Source organism: Motacilla alba, chromosome 6, assembly GCF_015832195.1.
Source record: "Motacilla alba alba isolate MOTALB_02 chromosome 6, Motacilla_alba_V1.0_pri, whole genome shotgun sequence".
Classification (NCBI taxonomy): domain Eukaryota; kingdom Metazoa; phylum Chordata; class Aves; order Passeriformes; family Motacillidae; genus Motacilla; species Motacilla alba.
In genome coordinates this window covers 35,836,505-35,861,905 of record NC_052021.1, presented here as the reverse complement: position 1 = coordinate 35,861,905, position 25,401 = coordinate 35,836,505, and the positions used below count along the sequence as shown (strand labels likewise).

At 48.8% G+C, this 25,401-nt stretch overlaps 1 protein-coding gene across 4 annotated transcripts in view; it reads left to right on the top strand.

The window, feature by feature from the left end:
* INPP5A (inositol polyphosphate-5-phosphatase A) overlaps positions 1-25,401 on the top strand; it is a 184,372-nt gene that overhangs the window by 17,393 nt on the left and 141,578 nt on the right. For all 4 annotated transcript variants that reach the window (XM_038141314.1, XM_038141313.1, XM_038141316.1 and 1 more), the window contains exon 2: positions 23,729-23,770. In XM_038141314.1, the coding sequence (XP_037997242.1) occupies positions 23,729-23,770 (42 nt within the window). The remainder of the gene's footprint in view (positions 1-23,728; positions 23,771-25,401) is intronic.

Here is a 25,401-nt window from a genome sequence, read left to right as displayed (position 1 = left end):
ATGGCTTGGGATGGAAGTGACCTCAAAGCTCATCTCATTCCAACCCCTGCCATGGCAGGGACACCTCCCACTGTCCCAGGTGCTCCAGCCCCAGTGTCCAGCCTGGCCTGGGGCACTGCCAGGGATCCAGGGGCAGCCCCAGCTGCTCTGGGCACCCTGTGCCAGGGCTGCCCACCCTGCCAGGGAAGAATTTCTCCTAAATATCCAACCTAAATCTACCCTCTGGCACTGGGGAGCCATTCCCACTGTCCTGTCATTCCAGAGCCTTGTCCCTCTGCAGCTCTCTTGGAGCCCCTTTAGGCACTGGAAGAGCCTTTAAGCCCCAACTCTCCCAGTCTGGCTCCAGAGCAGAGGGACCCCAGCCCTGTGCTCAGCAGAGGAGCCTCCTCTGTTGCTCCAGTGTTTGGCAATACTGACTTATTAAAAGCAAGGAGAAAACTTCTACTTTTTTTCCTGTCCATGGAGTATCTCATGTATCTGGACTTCTCAGAAATTCATAATGTGATTGATTGCATATTTTCCCCCTTTTTCCTTTGGATGAGGAAATGTACCGTAAGCTTTTTAAGCTGGAGAAATTAATTGAAATTATTGCCACTCTTTGCTACTGATGTACATCCTTAAAACTGGACTGATTAAGAGTCTTTTGAAATCAAGGAGTTTATTAAAACCAGGTCCAGTAAATGGAGATAATATTCTTTCTCCTCTAAAATTCAGGGCTTGGATGGAGGGTGTCTCTGTCACCAGCTGTGTGAGGGCATGTAGAGGGATCTGACCTGGGATATCCAGCACTCATCTGCTGAGGGCCATGGGTTTGAGGAGGGTGGTTTGACTTTGTATTTGTTTGCTTTTTATACTAAGGATTTTTTTGGGAAATTTGGTGGTTTCTTATTTTAAAACCACCCTGTTGCCTGGTATTTTAATGTCCCTTACTGATGGCTGGAATATCAAGCTTCCTGCAAGGCTGTGCAGAGAATGTATTCATCTGGGATGATTTTTGGTAGGTCTTCTATGCAGGGATATTTTTTTTCTCTTTTTGTCTAGGTATCTTCTTTTGTACATGTCCTCATTTTTACACTGTACCATCCTTTCTCTTAGCATTTTTCCTGCTGATCACATATCAGTAGAGCAATAGAACTGTAATTTTCAGTCCCTTGTACTAAAATAGGACAAATCTTTCCGAAACATACCAATGACATTTTCTTCTTGGACTCTGAAAGATTCAAAGCAGGCTCAGCTTTGCGTCGTGAGGAGCACCATGGCTTGTTGGATTTGGTGGGAGCCTGTTGGCAGTGTCAGGAGGCCTGTGTGCCTGCAGTGTTCGTGGCTCTGAAGAATTGCTGTTTGATGGCAAGATAGAAAATGGAATGAGTTCTTAATAGTTGTCCCGTCCATCAGGATTAATTGTTCATAAGCAAGGTCATGTGTGAATGAATTGGTGCTCAAATGATGCTTTATGGAATACTGTGGAATATAAGGCAGTGGTTTCTGTGGTTGTTTGCTCTGAAGAGAGGGAGTCTCCTCCCCTCTGGTGGTGCTGTCAGGCAGGCAGGCTGACAGTCCTGGGTGAGGGTCTCCAGCCCCTCCTGGGGCAGCTCTGGCAGCTGTGTTGGCTGTGGGGGTGAGCCTGGCTGCAGCTGTGATCTCATCCTCATCAGGAGGTTATTTGGGAGCTCCGTGCAGCCACGGTGATGTGGATGGATCTGTGGGATTGCGTGGTGCCATCTCTGTGGTAACCACAGCTCCGCCTCACATGGAAAAGGGATTTTTAGAAAGTAAAGTATTTTTAGCTTCCTTGACTGAGCTGCAGCAGCTGGGAAGGTGGAGGGGCCAAACCAGCATAGGCAAAATCTTTTCAGGGTTTACCTACTCTCAATTTGAGCACTGGATGCCAGCCCTGCCAGTGCCTACCATGCCTCCCCAGGCTCTGGGTGCACTGGGTCCCAGCAGCCCTGCAGTGGCTCTGCTCTGGCCAGTTGTGCAGGACATCAGGCTTGGTGCTGGCTTTAGCTGGGGCGGAGCTCAGGTTTGTGTATAGCAGGGTCAGAAGCTGTTGGGACATGAGCTGCCGGCTGGGTGTTGGCATTGGAAGGCTGGTTCTCTGCTGTTAATAAGGCTGAGGAGACTTTTTAACCTTGAGCTCAGACTCTCAATGTAGCAATAAACTCCAGATTTGCCTCTGTTACATTTATGTCTTGCTCTTGTACAAAAGATGAGTGAGGGAGATGCTGCTGCACGTAGCAGGGAACAAATAAATCATCCCTGGCTAGGGTGTTCAGCAGTGCCAGTTCCAGAGGCTGGGACAGAGCTGAGGGCAGTGTGGGAGGGAATGGCCTCCTCCAGGAGGTGCCTGGGCTCATCTGGCAGCAGCTGGCATTTGGCAGTGCTTTGCACTGCGAGGTCTGTGCAGTGTCTGCCTGCTGCTCTGTGTCCCTGGAGCCCAGGCTGGGCTGCACACCCCAGGACAGGCGGGCAGCTCTCGTGGGACCCTGGGCAGCAGCACCGGGGGACATCGGGGTGGCTCCACTCAGTGTGCAGGTGGTCATCTGGTGAGCACCCGGACAAACCAGTTCAAAAGTTTAGTGTTTTCACAGTTGGGAAGCTCAGGCAGAGATTTTCCTGTTTTCCCTGTAGAATTCCTTTAGATACAGGGCACAGGTGGGGATGAGCTGCCTGGTGCTAGCTCAGAGAGTGGGATTTGGGACTTTGAGAAAATTTTAGTGAAGTAAGTGGGGAAGTATTCGGGGGTTTATGCTCTCTAAGGGAAAACAGAAGCTGTATCTGGGGATATTTCATGGCTTGCGTTTCCCTGTTTTCCTGGATGGAGCAAGCTGGAATTCACTGCACTCTCTCCTGCTGGTCTGCAGCCTGGCAAAGCTGTTTGCTTGGGAGCAGCAAGCCTGACATTCAGCATCTGTTCGAGCTTTGCCTTGGGCACTGTTGAGGTCTGTGCTAAGTAGTTGTGTCTCTGTGGGAAATAATGTACCTTGGATAATACAGGCTGAAGTGCAGGTTAAAATGCTTCAAAAGCTCCAAAGTGGACTTGAAGATCAAGTCCTGAGTATTTTTATTGATACTTTAAAATTCTTTAATTAGTATATTTACTTTATTTCCTGTAGTGGAGATGTCTGTTTAATGCACTAAGTCACACAAGATATGACACTTCAGTTAAAAACACTATGTCTTTGCACTTTTATACCATTTGGTAGCAGTGGTTTTGGAAAGAATTTGTTGATTTTGAACAGCAGTGTTCAGTCTACCTTGAGTTTGAGTCAAGTGGGCTAAATACCTGTCTTAAAGGCTGGAGTGCATCACTCCTGGTGGTTTCCTTCAGAGAAGATTCAGCAGGCTCACTCCTATCAGCAGTAAGGGGAAGAAATCAGGATTTTTTTCTTGTTTTGTCAACAAGAAATTGATAGGAAGGAATGTTTTGGGATGTGAGAGCCTTCTGAAAGGGAGGTAAAACCATAATGAGATGTTTGCATAGGTACAGAAGACAAAGGCGTCCTGCTGTTAAGTGTTCTAATGTATTTACAGTAGTGGCGAGATTTGGTCAGTGTGGGAACAATGATGCCTTTCTTTCTCGCTGTTCCTTTCTGTTAATACTTGGTGTGTTCAACAGCCCCACTGAAGAGCTCTGAATAGCAGGCACTTGCCTTCAACAATACACTTCTGTTTTGGAAGCCTAGGGCTGCTTCCAGGATCACCTCTGATGGAATTAGAAGGTATTTCCTGAGTGGCCTTGACTCTGAATTTTCAGGCTGAGTGAAGTGGTTTTGTCTCTAGTTATGTGGTTGTGTTAGAACTGCAAATGAAGAATTAAAAAAAAAAGTAATACAAAATTATCCAAGTTTTCTAGGGAATGCCTTCAAAGTACTAATGAAGCTGGGGGTTTTTTAATTAAAAAATGAAAATATTTCCTTTTGTAAATATGGACTGATGCTCTTAGACCCTTCTTGCTCATAGCTGTATAGTAATCCAACCTGAAATGGCAGATAATTGGAAGTATAATGGGTTTAATTAACTTTTGACCTTGTCAACTTGTTTGGCTTTTAAAAGTCAGTGAAATCTTCACCTTGATATTGGCAGTGCTAGTTTTAGTGCACACTTGTTTCTGCTGCTATTCCTTGTAAACTGCACGGTTGTGCTGTCTCCCCACCGTGTAATTAAATCCCAGCAGCACCATGGGTTGTCTGGGTATTACAGCAAGAAGTGTGACTCAGAAGTCTGTCAGAGCCAGAGTTTGCACCTCAAGGACTTTAATTCCTCCTAGCAACTAGAGAGATAGATATACAGGTGTGTGTAGAGGCACAGTGTTGCTTTGGGGTCAGTGAATTTGCAGCCTGTAGCTGGAATCCAGCCTGGTTAGAGCCAGTGGCTGCCCTGAGCACCATTGCTACCAGTCTGTGGCCAAGTACTCTGGTTAATGTTATGGGTGTGCTATGGCTGCGTCTGGGGTTTGAGAATCTGCCCGTGTACACTCCTGTCATTGGGCTGTAAATGTAATTACAGCTTAAAAGCCACAGCTGAAGTGGAGAACCAAGCTGAGCATGTGTAATCTGGGTCACTTCATTAAGAGCCCATCTGTGTGGGATGGTGCCAGGGAGAAGCCCAGTCTGAGCGATGCTGGGGAACCCCAACTGGGATTTGGCTGTGAATCTGTTGTTTTCATCCTGAACGTTTTCTGGCTGCAAAGCTGCACAGAAGGGTGTGTCTAAAGATGCTGATCAGAGCTCAGCTGTCCCACTGCAAACGGGGGCACTTCAAAGCCCTGCCCTGGCTGCAGCCCCACATCTGGGGCCTGGCTGTGGGCCAGGGCCAGGAGCTCCCGACACGGACCAGGGCCAGGGCCAGGAGCCCCCCGCACGAACCAGGGCCAGGGCCAGGAGCTCCCCGCACGGGCCAGGGCCAGGGCCAGGAGCTCCCCGCACGGGCCAGGGCCAGGGCCAGGAGCTCCCCGCACGGGCCAGGGCCAGGGCCAGGAGCTCCCCGCACGGGCCAGGGCCAGGGCCAGGAGCTCCCCGCACGGGCCAGGGCCAGGGCCAGGAGCTCCCCGCACGGGCCAGGGCCAGGGCCAGGAGCTCCCCGCACGGGCCAGGGCCAGGGCCAGGAGCTCCCGACACGGGCCAGGGCCAGGAGCTCCCCGCACGGACCAGGGCCAGGGCCAGGAGCTCCCGACACAAACCAGGGCCAGGGCCAGGAGCTCCCCGCACGGACCAGGGCCAGGGCCAGGAGCTCCCCGCACGGACCAGAGACAGGGTCAGGAGCTCCCGACACGGGCCAGGGCCAGGAGCCCCCCGCACGGACCAGGGCCAGGGCCAGGAGCCCCCCGCACGGACCAGGGCCAGGGCCAGGAGCCCCCCGCACGGACCAGGGCCAGGGCCAGGAGCTCCCCGCACGAACCAGGGACAGGGCCAGGGCCAGGAGCTCCCCGCACGAACCAGGGCCAGGGCCAGGAGCTCCCCGCACGGGCCAGGGCCAGGGCCAGGAGCTCCCCGCACGGGCCAGGGCCAGGGCCAGGAGCTCCCCGCACGGGCCAGGGCCAGGGCCAGGAGCTCCCGACACGGGCCAGGGCCAGGGCCAGGAGCTCCCCGCACGGACCAGGGCCAGGGCCAGGAGCTCCCGACACAAACCAGGGCCAGGGCCAGGAGCTCCCCGCACGAACCAGGGCCAGGGCCAGGAGCTCCCCGCACGGACCAGGGCCAGGGCCAGGAGCTCCCCGCACGGACCAGAGACAGGGTCAGGAGCTCACCACACGAAGCAGAGACGGGGACAGGGCCAGGAGCTCCCCGCACGAAGCAGAGACAGGGCCAGGGCCAGGAGCTCCCCGCACAAACCAGAGACAGGGCCAGGGCCAGGAGCTCCCCGCACAAACCAGAGACAGGGTCAGGAGCTCATCAGCCCTGCTCTGGGGTGAGGGTGGCCCTGACAGGCTGCTGGCACACTGCGGTACGGAAGAGGCTGCAAATGCCCAAGTTACTGCTCCCTGGGGAACGCCTTGCTCCACAAGGATCTCATAGTTCTTGTCACATGCCCTGATTCCAGGCTGGGGGCTGTGGCTGGTGGCTCTGCAGCAGCCCCTGGCAGCTTCAGGCCCCCGTGAGATGAGGAGACCCAAAGCAAGGGAGGCTGCAGCCTCCAGAGCCCTGCTGAGCCTCAGGAGGGCTCGCAGCTTCATCATTTACTGTGGTTGGCACTCTAATTGAATGAACTGTGCAATGATCACCGTGGCTAATATCCTCTTGTCAATTAAAGACTGGAAAGTGGAGAATGGGAGGAAAATTCTGGAGTTTTAACGTGATTCAGACATTTGGTGTGCCTTTAAGGATCTCTGACAGGCCAGTTATGGTGGAAAACAAAAGTAGGTCTATTCTGCATGTATTAAGCTGTGCCCTGCCACTTTGAGCTATCTGTTCTCAAAATAGAATAAGTGGCAAAGCAGGTGAGCTGACACTGAGTGTACTTGTCACATGAGGACACCTGTGCTGGCAGCTCAGGTGGAAAACTGAGCTCCTGAGCCCCAGAAAAAGAAGTATAAAAAACTTGATGTTTTGCTGTGGAATTTGGGAGGAAGCTTGAAGCTTCTGTTTTGATGCGACTCTGGTGACCTTTGAAGCTGGACAATGTACGGGGATGGATGTAACTAATCCCAGTGTATCAAACCTTTTTAGTTTTGAGTAGTAATATAAAACAGGTATACGACAGCATGTACATACCAGATACTAACTAAGAGTGTATTAATAAGTAATTCCAGTTAGTTTTATTAACCTGTAACTGCAGTTGAGTAAATTTTGTGTTACTAGGGAAAATATCTGTGTGAAAACTTAAGAGGGAAACAAAATCCAGTTGGGCATGTAAAAAGGCTATAAGCACAGGGCAGGAAGAGAATTTTCCCTTGTTCAGTTGTTTTCTTAAAATACCAAGTGAAGTGCCCTCACTTGTGCTTTGCTTTATGAATAAACAAATTATTCCAGCAGTCGAGTACAGGTCTTAACTTTTCTGAGGGAGGAAATTCCATTTCTCATGTGGATCTGAAGTTTAAGTCAGCATTCAGGTCACCTATTAAAACTCCTCCTTGTCTCTGTGTGTCAGAGGGGCCTTTGGGGGGATGTTGGGTGCAGCCAGGCTGTGACCTGTGTGGGGTGACACCAGTGACCTGTGTGGGGTGACCCATGTGGTGGGACACTGGTGACCCGTGGTGGGGCCACCGGGGTGGGTGGCTGTGGGTGTGTTGGCAAATATCAACTGCTGTGCTCTTCCAGGAGGGCTGGAATTGGTGAGAGACCAAGTTTTTAGTGCTGGGCTGCTCTGAAAAATGAAATCCGTTTCAAGGATGGAAAGAGTTGCTGTTGTTTAAACTAAATTAATGTGATGGTGAATTATTTGCTGTAGGTTTTGACAGTTTCCATAACTCTTTTCCTGTGGAATGGGCTGTAGATTTTGTTGGTGCCATGAGGTGGAGAACAGTTTGTCAATGTAGAAAGGTGTGGCGCACAGAAAAAAAATCACAATGTAGGGAGTCTGATGCACAGGGTTGCTCGAGGGTGGTGGTTCCTGAGCTGCAGCCTCCTGTCTCCCTCTCATGCTGCCTGTAGGCTCTCTCTGTTGGGAGGCAGCAGCTCCAGCTTGAGGACTGTGGGGCAGTTTCCAACCCAAGGGAATGGCAATTGTGTTGATAATCCTAATTCTCAATCCTGAATTTAAGGAATTTAAGGACCCTTGCTTTTTAAATAAAATTCACATATTTTGGCATAAATATATGTTTCCAGAGCTCTCCTAGAAAGCATGTAAGAACATGTACAGCTGTCCTTGTGAGTGTGTCCCCAGATCTGCAGCATTGTCCTGAAATGCATCCTCGTGCCCTGGTAGCCAGGGATGAGTCTGTTGCAGTTTCATCTCTTTTAGGTGATCAGAGGAAAACTCAAGGTGGCTTTCCCCAGTGTAACCCACAACTCAATTGGGATGTTTTAAATATGAAAAAAAATTCATGGAGAAAAAGTCAATAAAGTTATCCTTACTTTTTCTCAGAGTTTAATTGAAGCTTGAAGCCCATTTTCCTAAACAGGAAAAGAGCCATTCCAGCACCATGAGGAATGTTGATACTAGGTGAAGTGCACTTCCTTGTGACAGAGAAAAATAGAGGTGTTACCTCACTGCAAACAGGATATCTCTGAATAGTTAGGTTTAAATATACAATATTTTCCATAGTGGCTTTGGATTTCTGGAGCCACGGACACGGAATGAAGTTTGGCTGCAGTAGTGTCACTGCTGGCTGGTTGTTGGGGGGTTTCCACTGGTACTTCATGATGCCACACGTTTGGTTTCAGTGTTTGATCAAGCCTGGTTGAATAAATGTGTACACAGCGTGTTTGTGGAAATGGGATTTTGTGCTTGGCTTTTTAAATTTCTCGTACATAGAACAGGGTTGTCTGACTCCTTAGCCGTAGCAGTGTGACCATGCCAGCTGCAGAATGTTCCAGGGGAGTGCAAACTGCCCACCAGCGTGGAGTCACCTCCCCTCCCGGGGCCCATCCCTGTGGCAGACTCACCCTTTCTTCTGATTACTGGGGGGGGTTGGAGATGGAAAGTTAAGGTTTTCAGTTGAGGATGTCTTCCCTCTGTTCCCGCCAAAGTCTGTCTTGTCAGCAGCAGTGGATGGTGAATGTTGGGTAACAAAAGGGAGTGATTTTCTCTGAAACACTTTTCCTTCTGATAAGCAGGTGCCAGAGTGCATGCTCTTGCAGTGCTTGACTGGCATTTTAATTTTCAAGCAGGTGCTTATTCAAGTCCAGTGTGCCAGACTGTGTATGTACACTAGGCTGGGAAGAGTTGAACAGTTCTGGGGAAACGTATGCATCAATTCTCTTGCTGCAGTCTTGTCTCTTATCTGAGCAAGACATGGTGACAAATGATGAAAAACATTCCAGAGATGTAACTTCTAAACTGGAAGTCTCTGTTCCTGGCTGTGTCTTGTGATTAATTTTGTGGATGGGTGTAGAAGAGCAAAGTGCTTTTTAATGAGTTGGGGGAAAACACTTGCTTTTTTCCATGTATATATATATTTTTTTGTTCCTTTACCTGTGGGTTTGTATATTGCTAAGCCTTGTCATTTTTGTTCTGCTCTTATTATCTGTGAAGCTTTCTGCCAGCAGCAACTTCCCCATGAGCTGAAGAATCTCTTCAGTAGTCCCACAGGAGTGGTTCTCCCAACCCCAGTGCAGACAGTGTTTTTCTGGCTCCTCAAGTTCAGGCTCAGTCATGACCTCGCTAATCCTCTGCCCAGTCCTGCTGCCTGACTTGCTCAGGTTGTTGCTTTGCACCTGGTTACTGTAAAAGGCTTTCCCCACCTTCTGTGTCACATCTGTCTGGCCTGCCCGATTCAGTCTGTCACAGGTCCTTTGCTCCTTGTCACGTCTCTTCATTTAGTTCACATTCCGTTATTTGGAGGATAAGCTCCCTGACTTCATGTAAAGCCCCATGGCTTCCTCAGCCTTGCCAAGACATTTTGTGTCAGTAGTGGGAAACTGACTTCTGGTTGCTTGGTTTGTTTATTTGTTTTTGGCCAAAGCTTCCTGTCTTGATTGCTCTCACACTGAATTTGCCAGGAGGTGTTTTTGCTCTATTGCTGGACAAAGCCATGTGGAAATCTACAAAACTTTGAGGGGGACACTGTAAAAATTTGAGGAGTTGAACAGCCTGTGTGCTCGAACAACAGCCTTCTGTGCTGGTTTCTAGCCTGCTGAGCTCCCTGTACTCTTACAGTCTTCACAGCTAGTATCATTTTAACATATATTTGCATCTATAAAAACCACCTATATGTGTTTATAGTTAAAGAATAAACTGGGGCCTAGGCTGCAGTGCCTGTGCTGGGTGTAGTGCCTGGCACCCTGGGTACCACTGCGGGGCTGGCACCCCTCCTTGCTGTAATTCGGGGTGTCACAGGGACGGGGGCGCTGAGGTAGCTTGTGCTGGAGGGAAAGCTCCGATGGAAGATGCAAACAGGAGCGAGCTGCCAGGTGTTTACCTGTGAAATGCAACATGAGAACCTGAGTCACACTGAAGGGGGATGGAGGTGCCATCAGATGGGGAGCAGATCACAGGAGCCTTGGAGGACAGGTGCCCTGGGGCTCTAAGTTGGGCGGCAAAACTCGCTCACCCTCTGCCTAAGCAGTGAAGCTTTGTTGTCCCAACCACAGTGGTGCTTCACATTTCTGCCAGTATGTATGGAACTTCTGCAATTTATTCTTGTTTGTCCTGCTCACTGCCCTGCTTTACCCTTTGCTTGTGTAAAACTAGTGCTGCTGAATATCAAGCACAGATATAAAAGATGTTTTATAAAGCATGGCAAATAAATCTGCTTTTTTTTTTTTACAAAAAGGACACTTTGAAAAGTAATTTTTCAGCACCTGCGTCCTTTGGAGCTGGTTGGAGCTGTGCAGCCTGTCAGATCACTGCTCATGCAGTGAATAGAGTTTTCTTCTTACACCTGGGGCTGGAGTTTGAGGTGTTTCTGTCCTTGTCATGGGATGATCAGGGGCAGCATTGTGGAGCTGCCAACCCCCAGCCTGGTACTAAAACTGTGGCAGCAGAACTGAAATCAGGATATTTGAGGTCTTACTCATCTTACTCATTTGGTTGTTGTACCTTAAAGAGTGCTTGACTCATGTTTTCAAGTTTGTATAGCCACAGAGAGAGAAATTGTGAGAAGTCACATTTTTCATAGGAATGGTATCTGAGGTACTCACCTGGCCATTGACGTTTTCTTTAAAAAATAATCTAAAAAGGTCTAAATCACAAACACAAAGCACAAGTTTTGAGTGCTGAGGCAGTCAATGCAGATGCAGGAGCTGACGACACAGGCTATACTCCAGTAAATGCCTGGGAGGGGCTGCATGGCAGGAGCCTCAGTTCCTGGGTGATCTGCTTGGCAGGCACTTGGTTACCTTCAGCAGGTGTACTCTGAAAATGTGCTCTCATTTCTGCACTCTTCACTTGCTGCCTGATGTGGTCCTTCCTCTTCACCAGTGTTCGGTGAAAATCTGCAGAAAGGTGGTTTGGGCCTAATTCTGCCACACCTAAGCTTGAGGTTAGCTGTAAGGCAGGAATGCTTCAGCTCATTGAAAGTTGTGAAAATAACACACATTATTACCCTTTGTTAATATCTGTCCCTGTTTTCAGTTAGTTTCAAACAAAAAGCCTCTTGCCTAAAGCCTGGAAAATTTTGCAGGAAATGCAGATAGGAAGTGATGGAAGCCCAGCAGCTCTTCCAAAGCTTGCTGTGACAGCTTTTCTCTTTGTGAAAGACTTGTGGCAACAACTACCACTTTGGTTTTCAGCAGCCCCTTTGCAGCCAGGAAGGTTTAGATATTAAATACCTTCGGTATCACTTACCACTGATCAGACTGGTTTGACAGTAACTTAATTAATCGATTAATCCGTTCACAACTGTAAATGCAAATTAGAAGCAAACCTTTATTCAGGTGGAGCTGGGACTGTGTGTGCCCTGAGAGCCATGAGAGCTTCGGTGCTCCCCTCTGGGGGTGGTCACAGCACCTCTGGGCTGTCACATCCACAGTGATGCTGTGGGAAATGATCCTTGTGGAATGTACTGTCCTGCTGAGTGTGACGGGCTTGGAGGAGCTTGATTGGGAGACAAATGGAAATTGGATAAGTACGTATCAACACTTAATGTGACAAGAGGGATAAATGTAGAGTAGCTGTCTGTAGGGGCAGGAACAGATGTGTGAGTGGAAACAATCAAAGGGGTGCAGCAGCTCCCAGTCTGGGTTACACTGCTGCTCACTGGTGCGTTGTGTGGGAACAGCACGATGGTTTGAAGACAGAACTGGAATTAGATGTTTGTGTCACAGGTTCTCACGTGGGGTTGGGCTCACAAACTCCTGAGGATGTGTTTGGGGTGTTACAGATAAGGTTTCACTTTCCCAGGGAAAGCTGTGAGTGGCTGGGCTGAGGAGCTGTGGGGCTGGGGCAGTCAGTAGAGAAGGGGCACCAGGTAGGGTATGCTGGGTTCTGTGCAGTGTGGGGACACCTTCCAAAGTAAAACAACGTCTAGGCTTTCAGAGCTGAGCAAATTCCACCTGCCGAAAAACATAATGGTTGCATTCACTTGAGCATTTTAACATGAGGAGGAGCAGTCAGGATCCTGTGAGGCTGGAGTGCTGGCAGGGTGTCTTTCTGATCTGTGCATGCTTTTGTTGCTTTAGATATTTTAAAATTTATTTTCAGCAACGATGGATGTTTTTTTCCTCAAACTCAAGAGAAGCTGTGATCTCACTGTTGGTTATTCTGCAGGTTTTGTGTTGGCTGTGTTCATCCAACACTGCACGCTGACACTCCTCGCTGCTGTTGTCTGCCTGATGTTTCCTTCCTTCAGAGTCTATATTTAGTGTTAAACAGCATTCACTGTGGCACAGGGCTACAGGCAGTTTGCTTTCAAGCCAAAGGAAATGGTTCTCTTTAAGGATAAGAGTGAACAAGGGGCAGGATTTCCTGTGGAAACGCACCCACAGGAGAGTTGACTTTTACTTTGAAGTTAATGGCAAAAAAGGCAAAGTGAAACCCTGAAGAGTTTATATTCACAGAAATGATACTTTTTTGTTGCCTGGTGAAGGAAGCCTGAGTACAGGGAGGGATAGGGAAGGGTCTGAGCAGGAGGCTGCAGGTCTGCATCCTCGGGGATGCTCCAGCCCCTGGACACGTCCCTGAGAGCCTGCAGTGGGGACCTGCAGAGTGAGCAGAGACCCCAGCTGCTGCCACCCTGTTCACCCCATTTCAGGTCACATGGAGCACCTGTGGGAGGTGTCACCGAGCCTGTTGGCTGCTGTGTTTGCAGCCCTCAGTCCTCATCCAGGGCTGGCTGGTGCTGCAGAGGGCCCCTGGAGGGAGCAGAGCGCGTCCCACCAAGGAGCTGCCCCTGCCCTGCGCGGGCACAAAGGGGCACTGAGGAGCAGTGGGGCTGGGGGGCGTCACACACCTGCCTAGACACACAGCTGGGGCCTTTCTCCTCTCTAGCTTCCAGGGGCGGCTGAAATTCAGAAGTGGGAGAAGGAGGATGGCTCGGGGACAGCAGTGAGCTTCGCTCCTGCCTCTCCCCACAGGGAGGGAAGCCCTGTGCCCGTAGCCCGTCAGCTAGAGGGGCTGGGCATTGACAGCTGCTTTCTCTGCTTGACTCTTTCCAGGGTGAGGTAGCTGTGCTTTCGGGGTGCTGCCCACCCTGCTCCTGGGCAGTACTGGACAGGTGTCCTCCACAGGAGTGCTGTGCTGCTGCCCGTGAGTGCTCAGTGCAGTGTTTCTGGAATTCCAGAACTGCCATCAGTGTACTAACCTCATATGAATTAATATAATGTTGCACAAATCAGTTTGGAATGTATTTTTTGTTTCATCTCATGTGTTTGCTCTTTATTTTCTTCTTTCATGAAAGCTGCTAAAATTCCATTTTATACTATAAAACACATTTTTGTCTGAGGGGTGGGGGAATAGGAAAACATTCTCTTTCAAAACATACCGTGTTTGGAACTTTCGCTTGTTTTTCCACTGTAACAAAAGGATTGAGCCCTCGTGTACTATTGTAAGGTGTATTCTGACTGAAATCAGAAATACTGACTGTACATCAAATTTTTATGTGTAGAAGCCCAAGGACCTTACAACTGTGAATGGATCAATATAACAACAGGCTCTTTTCTGTAACTGGGACCCAAACACAACCCCTAAGATTTATATACTCAAATTAATATCTGGCTATGTTGGCATTCCAGACATCTAAAAATCACTGTTTCAGTATTGCTTGATAGTTAGGTTTCCAAATGAATATAAATGTCAGATTTAAAGTACATCTGTTTTAAAAGCAGTAGTAAAGTATCTGTGTATTTCATTTAAGATTTTGCTTCTCCTGAAGCTGGCTGAATGAAACACGTTGCGAAGGGCTGCACACATCTCTGCCAATTTATTTCTTTCTAAGCTTGCCTCTCTGCCAGATGTCTGATGGCCTTTTATGGAAACTTAAGGGAATACGGAGGATGGTTATTTCCAGTTGCATATATCAGTTCTGGTGCTTTGGCTTCCTTGAAACTGCATCAGCAATGTTTTATTAATTGAGCAAAACTGTCTTCCTTTCAGGACTTGATTTCTCTAAATTTTTTCTTTTGAGTTGTCCATGGTTTTGAAGATTCCTGTTTCTCCTTGTATGCTCTATTTTTACTGTAAAGAATCATCTAGATTCTTCATAAATTTTTGCTCTTATAGCAATTGCATGTTAAGTGCAGATGTAGCACCTAAACCTTGTTCTGGGCTATCCCAAGGGTGTAGGAGGGAAAAGGATTTGGTTCCTGAATAACCAAGATGTCAGTAATAATATATATGGGACAATGGAGGCTTCCTGTGTTCAGTTGGTTTGTTGGTGGGTGGTTTCCCCCATCCTTCCTGTGCAAAGCAAACCCGAAACCTTTGCTTTTGCTCCAGGACACCTGGTTGTGACACGCAGCAGTGGAGGAGGCTGCTTCAGTGTCACCTGCCAGGAGAAGAGTCTTCAGGTCCCTTCACCTAAGCTGAGCAAGCTGGGACCACGCTGCTCTTCTGCATGCTGCTGCCCTGGCATCCCGTGTGCAGCCTGCCCTCAGCTCCCCAGAGCTGTCTGCACCAGTCCCTGGGGCAGCACTGGCAGAGACTCCCTTCCCTCTGGCAGGAGCAATGCAGGGGGGACAGCATGTAGTGCCAGCTCGGCTGCCTCCTGAGCGCCAGCACACAGCACACCAGGCCAGGTGTGCTCACCAGGCCAGGTGTGCTCCCCAGGTGTGTTCCCTTGGGGCTGGGCAACCCTGGCAGCCCCAGCACGGCCAGGTGTGCTCCCCAGGTGTGTTCCCTCAGAACTGGGCACCCCTGGCAGCCCCAGCACAGCCAGGTGTGCTCACAGGTGTGTTCCCTCGGGCCTGGGCACCCAGAGCTCTGTGCCATGGAGCCCCTGACAGCCCCAGCACGGCCAGGTGTGCTCACAGGTGTGTTCCCCTGGGGCTGGGCACCCCTGGCAGCCCCAGCACGGCCAGGTGTGCTCACAGGTGTGTTCCCCTGGGGCTGGGCACCCAGAGCTCTGTGCCATGGAGCCCCTGGTCCTTCATCCTTGCTGGGTGCTGCTGGATGTGCTGGGGCCTTGTGTGGCTCAGGGGCCCATGACGGGTGGGTTTGGGGCTTTGAGCTCTGGCTGGAGGCTGTGGGACTCCAGATCACTCCTGATGATTCCAGAGCTCCTTCCCAGCATGAGGTGCTTTGTCTCAGCTGAGCATTTTGCCATGTGTTTGTGGGAGCCTTGTTGGCAGAGGATGTTATCCCATAGGAGAATGCCATCAGTTCCAAACCACCTCTGCTGAGCTTACCCCTCAGCATCACCAAAACAAGGTTGGTGTTTTCATGTGGCAGCTCTGAATAAAGCTGAAAATAGGCTTTGTGGACTGTTGGGCCATTGGTCAAAGATGCATTTATTACAGAAACTTGCATAGCAACAAGGAGGAGGAAAAAACCCCAATCCTGAAAACCTACTCTCTAGATCAAATTGAAATAAATTTCCAAGTATCTCCCTTAGCCCTTTGTTTTTGAAATAGCATGTAAACAACTGTCATTGTCTGCTCTGCTATCAAATACATATATTAGATCACTGTGTGTCCTGGGAGTGTGTTGAACTCCCCCCGGATTCACTTGCTGGTAAATTCACAGCTGTCTTGGGACTGTGGTATTTTGGTGTGAGGGTTTTTTTTCTAATAGAATACAGGGTGTGTTGGAGCTGCCTCACTGACAGCTTGCACTCTCCTGGCATGTTCCTCCTGGCACTGATTCTGCAGCCACTCTGGGAAAGGCTAGGACTTTCATCCCTAGCAGAGCAGTGCTCCATCACACGGCATTTGGCTCATAAATAAGGATATGTATCTTCTTGAGGAAAGAGCATTTATTACTCAGAGGAATTGATAGACACTGCTTCACAGCAGGGCATGCAACTCATGACCTTTAGCTCTTGAGCTTCAGGTCACAGAAGTTACTGTCTGCAAACATGAGCACTTAGATAAAATTACATTATTATTTTTATTTTTCTGCAGAGCATATTGTACCTTATTGATTTAAGGCAATTTTTTCTGCAGGTCTGCTGCTCTGCAGTTACTCCCTGAGCTGCTGGGCTCAGATGCCCAGAGCTGTGGGTGTGTCAGGCTAGGAGCATGTGTCCGTGTGGAATGACTGACCCGTGGTGCTCTCACCAGGCTGTTTACTTGTTGTGGAGAAGGCTCTGCGAGTCTGGGGATGTTCTGCTGCACGGTGCCAGCACAGCAGGGCTGCGGAGAGGCCTGCAGCTGACACAGACCACTGGATTAATAAAACATGTGGGATGTTTTCAAGCCTTCATAAAATGCAGCCCACAGGAAGAACCCTTTGGATCGCTGGCCTTCGGTTCCCGGGAGATGCGAGTCCGGATGGCGCTGCTCCCCTGGGTGTGTTTCTGTACCATGCCGATTAAAACAAACAGTTGAAGATATTCCCCCTGTTCATCCTGGGGGAGTTTGATTAAAGATTTCGCTTCAAACAAATACGGAAAGAGACCCCACAGGACAGGCCATGGTGGTGGTTGTGGGTGTGAATTTTGCCAGAGATCTATTTTATCTATCCACATGCAAAAGCAGATTAATTTGATTTAAACTCTTTCAGTTTTCCCTGTGTCATTCCAAAATCAGGATACAAACCAGTGGAAAACTTGAGTGTATTAATGTCTTTGATCTTGCTATTTGCTAACAATTAGAGTTTGTCTGGTGTTGGATTAACTCTAGTTAATGCTCTTAACACATTGGTTATTCAAATATCCAGGAGCTTTTAAGCTTTCAGTAAGATGTCAGTAATAGAAGTTAAATTTGAAGTACATGGGCAGTTCACTGGGGTCAGGAGATTGAAGATTCTGGACTTCTCTTGTTCCAGTCTTCACGGTTACTTGTAAGTCATTATCCAGCAGTAGTTCCTGCCCTGTGCTTGTGCCTGTCGGGGTTTGTGCTGTGTGTGGGCTGTGGAGAGCAGTCAGCCCGCAGAGGCTGTGCCCTGGCCCTGCTCCTGTTGTGTCGTGTGCCCAGGGACAAACCAGGCTGAGCTCGCCAGTGGCCCAAGGATAAACAGTGTCTGTGTGCTGCATACCTGCAGAAAACATGCTTAAACACAGTTCAGCTTTGTGTTTTAAGGGTGTGTCTGTATGTGTGTTACACCTGTGTAAGCCTCGTCACTTTGCTATCAGATCTACTGAATTATTTTCTACACCAGCAGGTCTGAAGATCTGGAGATTTTGTGTTGCTCCATCTCAGTATAATCTAATGTAATGCTTAAGAAAATTACCTGCTATGTAAACTCTACTCAACATGTGTATCTTCAATTAACTGTTCTGTGGGAATTACAGATCTGTTACAATTGAAAGTTGAGCTCCATTAGTGCTGAGAGAAGAGTTTTTCTTTTGTTCTGTGATGCTGGATTAGCCAAGAAGGGAACAGTCTTGGGACAGACATTAATACTTTGTTTGGAATATTGTAGAATCACAGATGGATTGGGTTAGAAGGAGCCTTAGAGATAATTTCATTCCACCCATCTGCCATGGGCAGGGACATCTTCCACCAGACCAGGGTGCTCCAAGCCGTGTCCGACCTGGCCTTGGACACGTGGTGCTGGCTCTAAAGCTCCATAGCCACAAGGTGCTTGGAGTGCAGTTTTCATCTTTCTACCTGGGAGTTAAAAATACTGTGTTACAAACTTGAGTATTGTAGGTGATTGATGAACTTCCTGAGATTTAGTTGTTCTTATGAATGGCAGATTGCTTTTAGTCACTGCCCCAAGTCATCATGTATTAGATGCGAACATTATTTATGCTGAATTGGGTGACAGTTTCAAGTTTGTCATGTACACTTCACTTTTTCCATTGGTAATGAGTAGTTTTCTGTTTTTATTTTTTCCTTTCCTATTTTCTTTGAGGGATATTTTTGAGTTGACCTTGTTCCTTTGTCTCTGCAGTTTAGGCGGGGCTCCCGCATGTCCGCACTGAGAACCTGAGACAGAGCTGCTCTTTGGGGCAGCAAAGAAAATGCACAATCCTGTTCAACAAGTGGTGTGTTTGTGGGGTTCCCTCCTTGCTGTCCTGGCCTGCCTGCAGGGAGCTGCTGCTCTGCCTCCTGGCACCCTCAGGTCACCCTCTCCTGGCACCTGCGCCCACTGGGCTCAAGCTTGCAGGAAACTCTACATCCCAGCCCCGAAATTAAACTAAACTGGTGATGCTTTTACTGACACAGATGTTCTTTATTAAAAAGCATTTGTTGTTCTAACTCATTTTTTCACTTACATGGCCAGAGGAGTTTGTTTTATGTGGGTTCAGTAAATGGCCCTGGCTCATGGGCTCTGTCCCATCCAGGGGTTGCTTTAAGTGCTGTTATGGCATCGGCCCCATCAGCTGAAGAACTAGAGCTTGTTCAGCTGCTGCTCGTAAGCTGCCTGCTCCCAGCCTTGCTCTTGGGGGCATCTGTGTGATTCTCTGGTTGTTTTAGAGTCTTATACTCTGTAAGATTGGTCAGTGAGGTTCTCAAGGCTTTGAAAGATCTTGTCCAGATGGGAGTACTGACAGGACATGCCACCATTATTATGTAGATGGTAAAGACAGGTGGCTCTTTTCCCCTCCCCTGTTCTGTGTTGTTTGAGAAGCAACTAATTATGGTTACGGTATGAACTATAATATATATATTTTACACACACACTCGCATCTATGTATGTCTTTACATCCAGATAATCTGAAGAGGTAGGGACTTGCTTCTCCGCATGCTTGCTTCTGTTACGTTATTCCATACATTTCCCTCGGATGTGGCCGGAGTAGTCAACAGGTCACTGTTGGCTGTTCCCGTTTTAGGCTGCATTTCCTGTGCTTCAGAGAGTGCTGCTGTGCTCAGCATTCAGCATCCCTGGCCGGGCAGGGCTGGCTCTTGGTCTCTTACAGTCTGGGACAGGTGCTTTCGGTTGTTTGGAGGGGCGCTGGTTTCTCCTGCGGACGCAGACACCAGTTCATGGACAGCTCTGGCTGTTCAGAAACACAGATCCTTCGAAACAGGCAGCAGGTGCCGAGTCTGTTTCTCTCAGCGTGTGCTGGCTTGTGCCAGGGAGCTCAGGCCCCGCGGCTCCCGGTCCCTCGCTGCCCCCCGCGGCTCCCGGTCCCTCGTTGCTCGCTGAGCCGCTCGGGCCGCGTCCGCTGCCGTACTGCGCAGGAGCCGGCCCCGCTTGGCTGCTCTTTGTATTCCCAGCGAGCATTGTCTTGGTCTAGAGGCGCTCGCAGGAAGGGCGATCAGCCGGAAAGGTCAGCAGCGAGGGTTTGGTGTTTGCAGCGGCTGCGGCCGTGCAGTACGGTCAGGGCAGGGAGCTCGTTCCCAGAGCTGCGCCGGAGCGGGCCTCTCCCGCCCGCAGCGGGGCTGGGCCCGCCCGGCTCTGTGCTGGGGATGCCCTGGGGATGCCCTGGGCGCTGTCACCCTCCCCGGCGGGGGCAGGGGCTGTTCCTGCGGCCCTCGGGCTCCTGCTGTTCCCGGTGATGTCCCCCTGCTCTGGGCGCTGTCACCCTCCCTGCCGGGGGCTGTTCGTGCGGCCCTCGGGCGCTGCCCGTGCTCCTGCTGTTCCCGGTGATGTCCCCTGCCCTGGGCGCTGTCACCTCCCCGGCAGGGGCAGGGGCTGTTCGTGCTACCCTTGGGCACTGCCCGTGCTCCTGCTGCTCCCGGTGATGTCCCCTGCCCTGGGCGCTGTCACCTCCCCGGCAGGGGCTGTTCGTGCGGCCCTCGGGCGCTGCCCGTGCTCCTGCTGCTCGCCCTCGCTGCCGGCCGGGCAGCCCCTGTTCCCTGTCCCCTGTCCCAGGAGGAGTGGCAGCAGCGCCTTCCCCATCCTCTCCGCTCAGGCTCTGCTTTACCCCGGGTTACCCTCTGGCTTTTTTTCTCCGTTTCTCCTGGTTCGGCGTACCACGAGCCGCTGCACTGCTCAGCCTGGGAGTGAATTGGCCTTCAGCTCCTGGATGACAGACGTGTGTGTCCGACCCCTGGTTTTCAGTCTGTGCTAATTAGGCTGTGTTGTGTTCTTCTCTCCCGCACCTGCTCCTTGATCCTGGTGACTGTCACTGGGCTGTCCCCCCAGGATGGGACTATTCTTCTTCTGCTGCTCCTTGGGAAAGTTGTAGGCTTTCAGAAACGCAGAACTAAGGGACACCACAGTTGTGTTTGTAAGTTGTTTGTGCAAATGCATGGAACAAAAACACAGCGTTTAGGTAAAAGTTTGGATTTTGAAAAATCTGCATTTTTCTTTCAATGTTTTTTCTTAAACTCCTAATTCTAGTTTTCCTGTTTGGTCCTGGTTGGTTTGCCTACATGGGCTTTGAAATGTTGTGAACTCATAATGTGAACAGAACATGCAGATTATCATCTTTCTGTTTGTCATTTAAGAGTGTAAAGTGGGTACAAAATACCACATTAATAGTCCCCGGCTGATGGGGGGTTTTGCCAGTATCATCTGTGTAATTCAAGAGAGCATAGCAACAGCAGTGCTTACAAGTCTGCTTGAAAATAAAAAAAATTTAAATCCAATGGATCTTTGAATATAAATGTCTAAAGGGTGCCAGTAAATTTACAAAGGCGATATAAGAGATCAAAAATATTGATGAGAAATTCACGATATAAAGATTTCTGTTGAAACAACTGTGATGGTCAGCCATGCTGGCGGACTCAAAAGAAGTTTTTGAGTAAGCCTGTTGCTGGTCAAACAAAACTTGATCAAAGGTTTCGCTTTTTATTAAATAAGTAGGAAACCAGTTTTAGTAAAGGCAGGGGAGAATAGCCTGTATTTTATATTTTTCTTTATGTGGCTTGAAGTATAAGACGAAAAGGCTCTGGGTCCTGCCCAGGACTGCACCCAAGGAGTCTGTGACTGCAGGGCCCTGTGGTGCTGTGGGATGCCAGGAGACTTCTGCAACCCAGACAGGGTTCCAGTGCTCCCTCAGCCCATCTGGGCTCTTGGGGCTGTTTCAGTCAGGCATGTGGAAATCGGGGCTGCTTGTGCCTTGTGTGTTCAGGCAGTGTGTGGATCCAAGTGGCCACTTGTTCTCTGATTCATTTTGGATCCCAGTTTTCACAAAGCGAGTCAAGATTTTTTTCCTTTTAGCTTAAAAAATGAGCCTATTCTTTGCTAAAAATAAACTTCACAAAATAGAACCTGCTTTCTATAATTCATTGGCTTTCTTCCATTTCCCTCTGTACAAAGCTGAAAAGAAATTTTCCAAGCTGTTAATTTAGCTTCATGTAGTTCTTTTCCCTTTTTCCTTCTGAATGAAAGGCCCCTTACCCTGTCTAAATATATATTCTCTTTCTCATTTTTTTGAAAAGACTCCTTCCCCATCTGAGTGTATTTTTGCAAGAGGCTTAAAGCTTTCCTGTTGACTGTTGAGTGTAAATTTGTAGGAAATAAAAGTACTGGGGAGAAGAGAGACTACTTGTTTGTTGGATTTGAAAAGCCACTTGTTTTTGGGCTATTACCAGCTCATGTGGTGTTCATGTGTTCACAAGCTGACTGGTTTTTCTCATAAACCCTGACCATTACAGTGACCAGTGTGACATAAATAGACTTCAAGTGGAAACTTGTCACAAAAAGAGATAGTTTTAGTGGGATTTGGAATTGCAGGAAAAGGTCTAAACTGCTTTTAATTGAGGGGAGCAGTGCATGCGGGATGCATGTCCTGGCTTTTTAATATGGATCCCATGTGGTGTTGCTGTCTGGAAGTTGTGCTTGTTTGAGGGGAAGGGTTTCTATTTGTGGCTCAGTGGAGTCAAAGTGTGTGCCTGGAGGGTGGGATGAAGCCAGAGCCGTGCTCCTCCAGGCACAGGGGCGTTTGCTGAGCTCTGCCAGCGGAGTTTGGTGTGCTTGAGGAGCAGCCTGCGGGCACATAACCCTGAGCAAGCCGTGCTGGCCAGCCTGGTGCTCCTGGGCAGGGCACCCTGGAGCCCTGAGCTGCGAGGGCAGGCGGGGATGGAGGGAGAGGGGAGCCCTGGGCACTTGGGAGGGACAGCTGGAGCAGAGACCTGCGGCTCCTCTCGGTGGCAAGAGAGATGGAGAGGGACTTTGGACAGGGGATGGAGGGGCAGGGCACAGGGAATGCTTCCCGCTGCCAGTAGCCAGAAAGAGACTGATAAAGTGGGGCTGGGATTAGTGACCCGGGAGAAACTGGTTCATCGGTGAATGGGTATGAAAGGATTTAGCATCAAAGAGGACAGGGAAAAGATTAATTTCCATTATGTTACAAAAAGAATGAGATAATTTAATGAAGGACAGAGTGCAGAGAGAAAGGATAGGAAGAAGTCCAAAGTCTGAGGAAGACATGAAATATAATGTGCCTATTTTTAGACAGAAAAATAAGAGGAAGATAATTTATCTTTCTACTTGATTGTTATCTCCAGTCCTTCAGAAGTTCAAATTGTTTCATTTCTGTGAGGTGGCTGGAGAGAAGTCCGAGGTGAGGGCTAGGTTACAGAATTGTACCACAGAGTGGTGAAAGGGGGAAGAAAAGATGTGGTGGTGCCAGAGGAGGGACTGCTGGAGGAGGGCACGGCAGTGGGAGCCAGCAGGGCCCTTCCTGTGCACTGAGCCAGGGGCACAGGGCCAGCCCTGGCACGGGCTGGCACAGGAGACCGTGCTGGCAGCCCCAGCCCTCCTCAGCACCCTCTCTCTCGGAGCTGGTTCCAGGAGCTTAGTGGGCACCTTGCAGTGCTGCTTCTCCTGCTCCAGTTTTTGTTTGGAAGCTCTTTGAAAATATCACACCTGATATCAAGAGCTGTATCCAGCTCCTTGAAAATAGCACGCCTGATGGGAGAACAGAGCAGAGCGGAAGGCTGGTGCCTGTGTGTTTGCCTCTGGGCAGTTGGTGTCAGAGCTGTTTGTCAGGGATGAGTTGTCTCTGTTTCCAGTTTGATATGTTCTGCTGCCTCCCACCGATTCTGGACGCTCCTGCCCCTGCTGTGACAAGGAAGTCTGATTTGTATTATTCCCCATTAGGATGCAAAAATCATCCAGAAGTCTTGTTGTTGAAGATAAAGCTCAACAAATCAATTTTGTCCCTCTGAGATCCCTTCTCAGCCCTCTGAGGCTGGGATCTGTTGCTGAAAAGACATAACTTAGCACTTAACTGCAGTTTTGCTGTTTCAGTTTTCGTAATTTCTGGAGCAATCTGAAAATGCTTCCCCCAGTTTGTCCTTGGCAGGAGGTCTGATGGGATGGAGCATCCCCCAAAGCACTGTCACTCCTCTGAACCAGCTTGTGTGAAGTAGCTCTGGGTCACTGGAAGCTCAGGCGGCAGCGTCTGGCTGTGGGCAAGTTTCTGATCCCCAGGTGATCAGTAATGATCAGTAATCAACCTATGTCCTGCCCTCCTAACAGGACATAGTTCAGGTGTGCCATTGCCTGATAAACCTGTGGGTACCAGTGCTGTGCACTCCTACACAAAATGCATCTTTTTGGAGAGAATCAGAGGGGCCTTGGGAATGAAGGGGTGAGGCATTGTGGAGGAACATCCTTGTGTTTGTACTTTTTGCTTTAATTGTGAAAAAAGCTCCCTTCTTGAATGCACTGAGGAAAGCAATAATATCACAGTATTGTTGTAAAAATAGTAATTATTTGTAATTAATTTTTGCCTTTTGTTTTTCAGCCAGAAAATTTACAGAAGAATTGGCTTCGGGAATTTTATCAGGTAAGGTAAAGTTTATTTTCTCATGGAGTTTTGTGCATCTTTGTTTATTGACCTAATTAGTAATGTCAGGATCTTTTGCTCTGTGAAATGAAATTACTATTTTATAGTGATTTTTTTTTAATAATAAAAGACAGCCCTGAAAATATGTCTCTTCCTGGATTTCTAAGTAATCATTATAAAAATTCAGCATATAATCACAATTTGTTCTCATCAACAATTCTCTGCCTAAAAAGTAGATTCAGGTTTTATAAAATTGGCTTCAGTTTGGCATGAAATGGTCTTTTAAGTCTCCTGAATAAGATATAAGATACATATTTGAGTACTTAAAGAAAAGTCTGTTGGGAAGCCTAGTTACCTTATAATTGAAATATTACAGTTTGGGGCACTGGTTTGCAATAAATGAGTCCTGTCTGCTCTTGCTTAACAGTTTTCGTGTTTGGTAATATGGAAATATTGACACTGAGCCCGTATTATAAAATGTGCTGTAACCTTCTGGTGTGAGGGGGTTTTAAAGTATAAAAGCCCCTCTCACGCACTGTCGTTGCAGTGGAGACTTGCTTAGCGCGCAGTCTTTGTGCAGAAGCTCTTTGTGCAGAAGCGTGCCGATAGGCAGCGGGACGCGAGCGCTGCCGGGGCACGGAGGCGTCATCCCTGGGCAGCCCTGAGGGCTGCTGTCTGCTGACGGACCCGAGGCAGCCTGGCGTCCCACAGCTTGCATTGGAAGGGCCCCGAGGCACCCGAAAGAGCAGCTGGGCGCACACCCTGCCCGGGGCAGGGACACCTTTGGCTAGAGCGCTCTGTCCCAAGCCTGCCTGCCCTGGCCATGGAAAAGTGCCACCTGGTGCTGAAGGGCCACGGCATTCCTTTGTGCAGTCCTACGTCTCTTACAGAGGAATAGTTAAACAGCAGAATGGTGCTGTTCAAATTGCAACGTGAAACTGTGTGCAGAAAATATGATTAGCAGAATTTCATCCTTTCATTTTGTAATTGAAAGCATCCCATGAGTTTTTATATTCTCAGGTTGCCAGTGCAGCCTGTGACCTTTATTACATTGATGTTAAATACTGAAATTCACTTTTACTGGCAAATGTAAGAGATTTGCAAAAATCCAAGGTGCAGCAGCCACTCTTACATTCTTTAATATCTGCCAGCTTCAGATTCATCTCTTTATTTTTCTTCTTCCACCTTGGTTGATCACTGCTGTATGTACGTGGTGCTTGCACTACACAAGAGTCTCAGCTAGTTCTGATTCCAGCCCTCCACAGCTTCAGGAAAAACTCCTCCTGTGCAGGAAATACAAATAAACAGGGAGAACTCTTTATTTTTGGTTTGTTTTTTTTTTTTAAAGGCTGCATACTTTTCATCGCCACATGACTGATTTACGTATCTTTATCAAGGAAACTCCTTCTATGTTCATTTGTTTTCTGAAGTGGGATGAGCGCTGCAGAAACACTTCTGAACAGTTTGTGGAAAACAGGAAGAGGCGGGGAAGAGGCCGAGCTGCTGGTATCTCAGGGCAGGGACCACTGACACGTGACTGAACGTGGTCTGTCTTTGGCCCAGTAAATGTTGTGTGTACAGAGTTCCAAAGAGGAACAAAATTATCCATTAATGCTCCATGATGCCAGTCT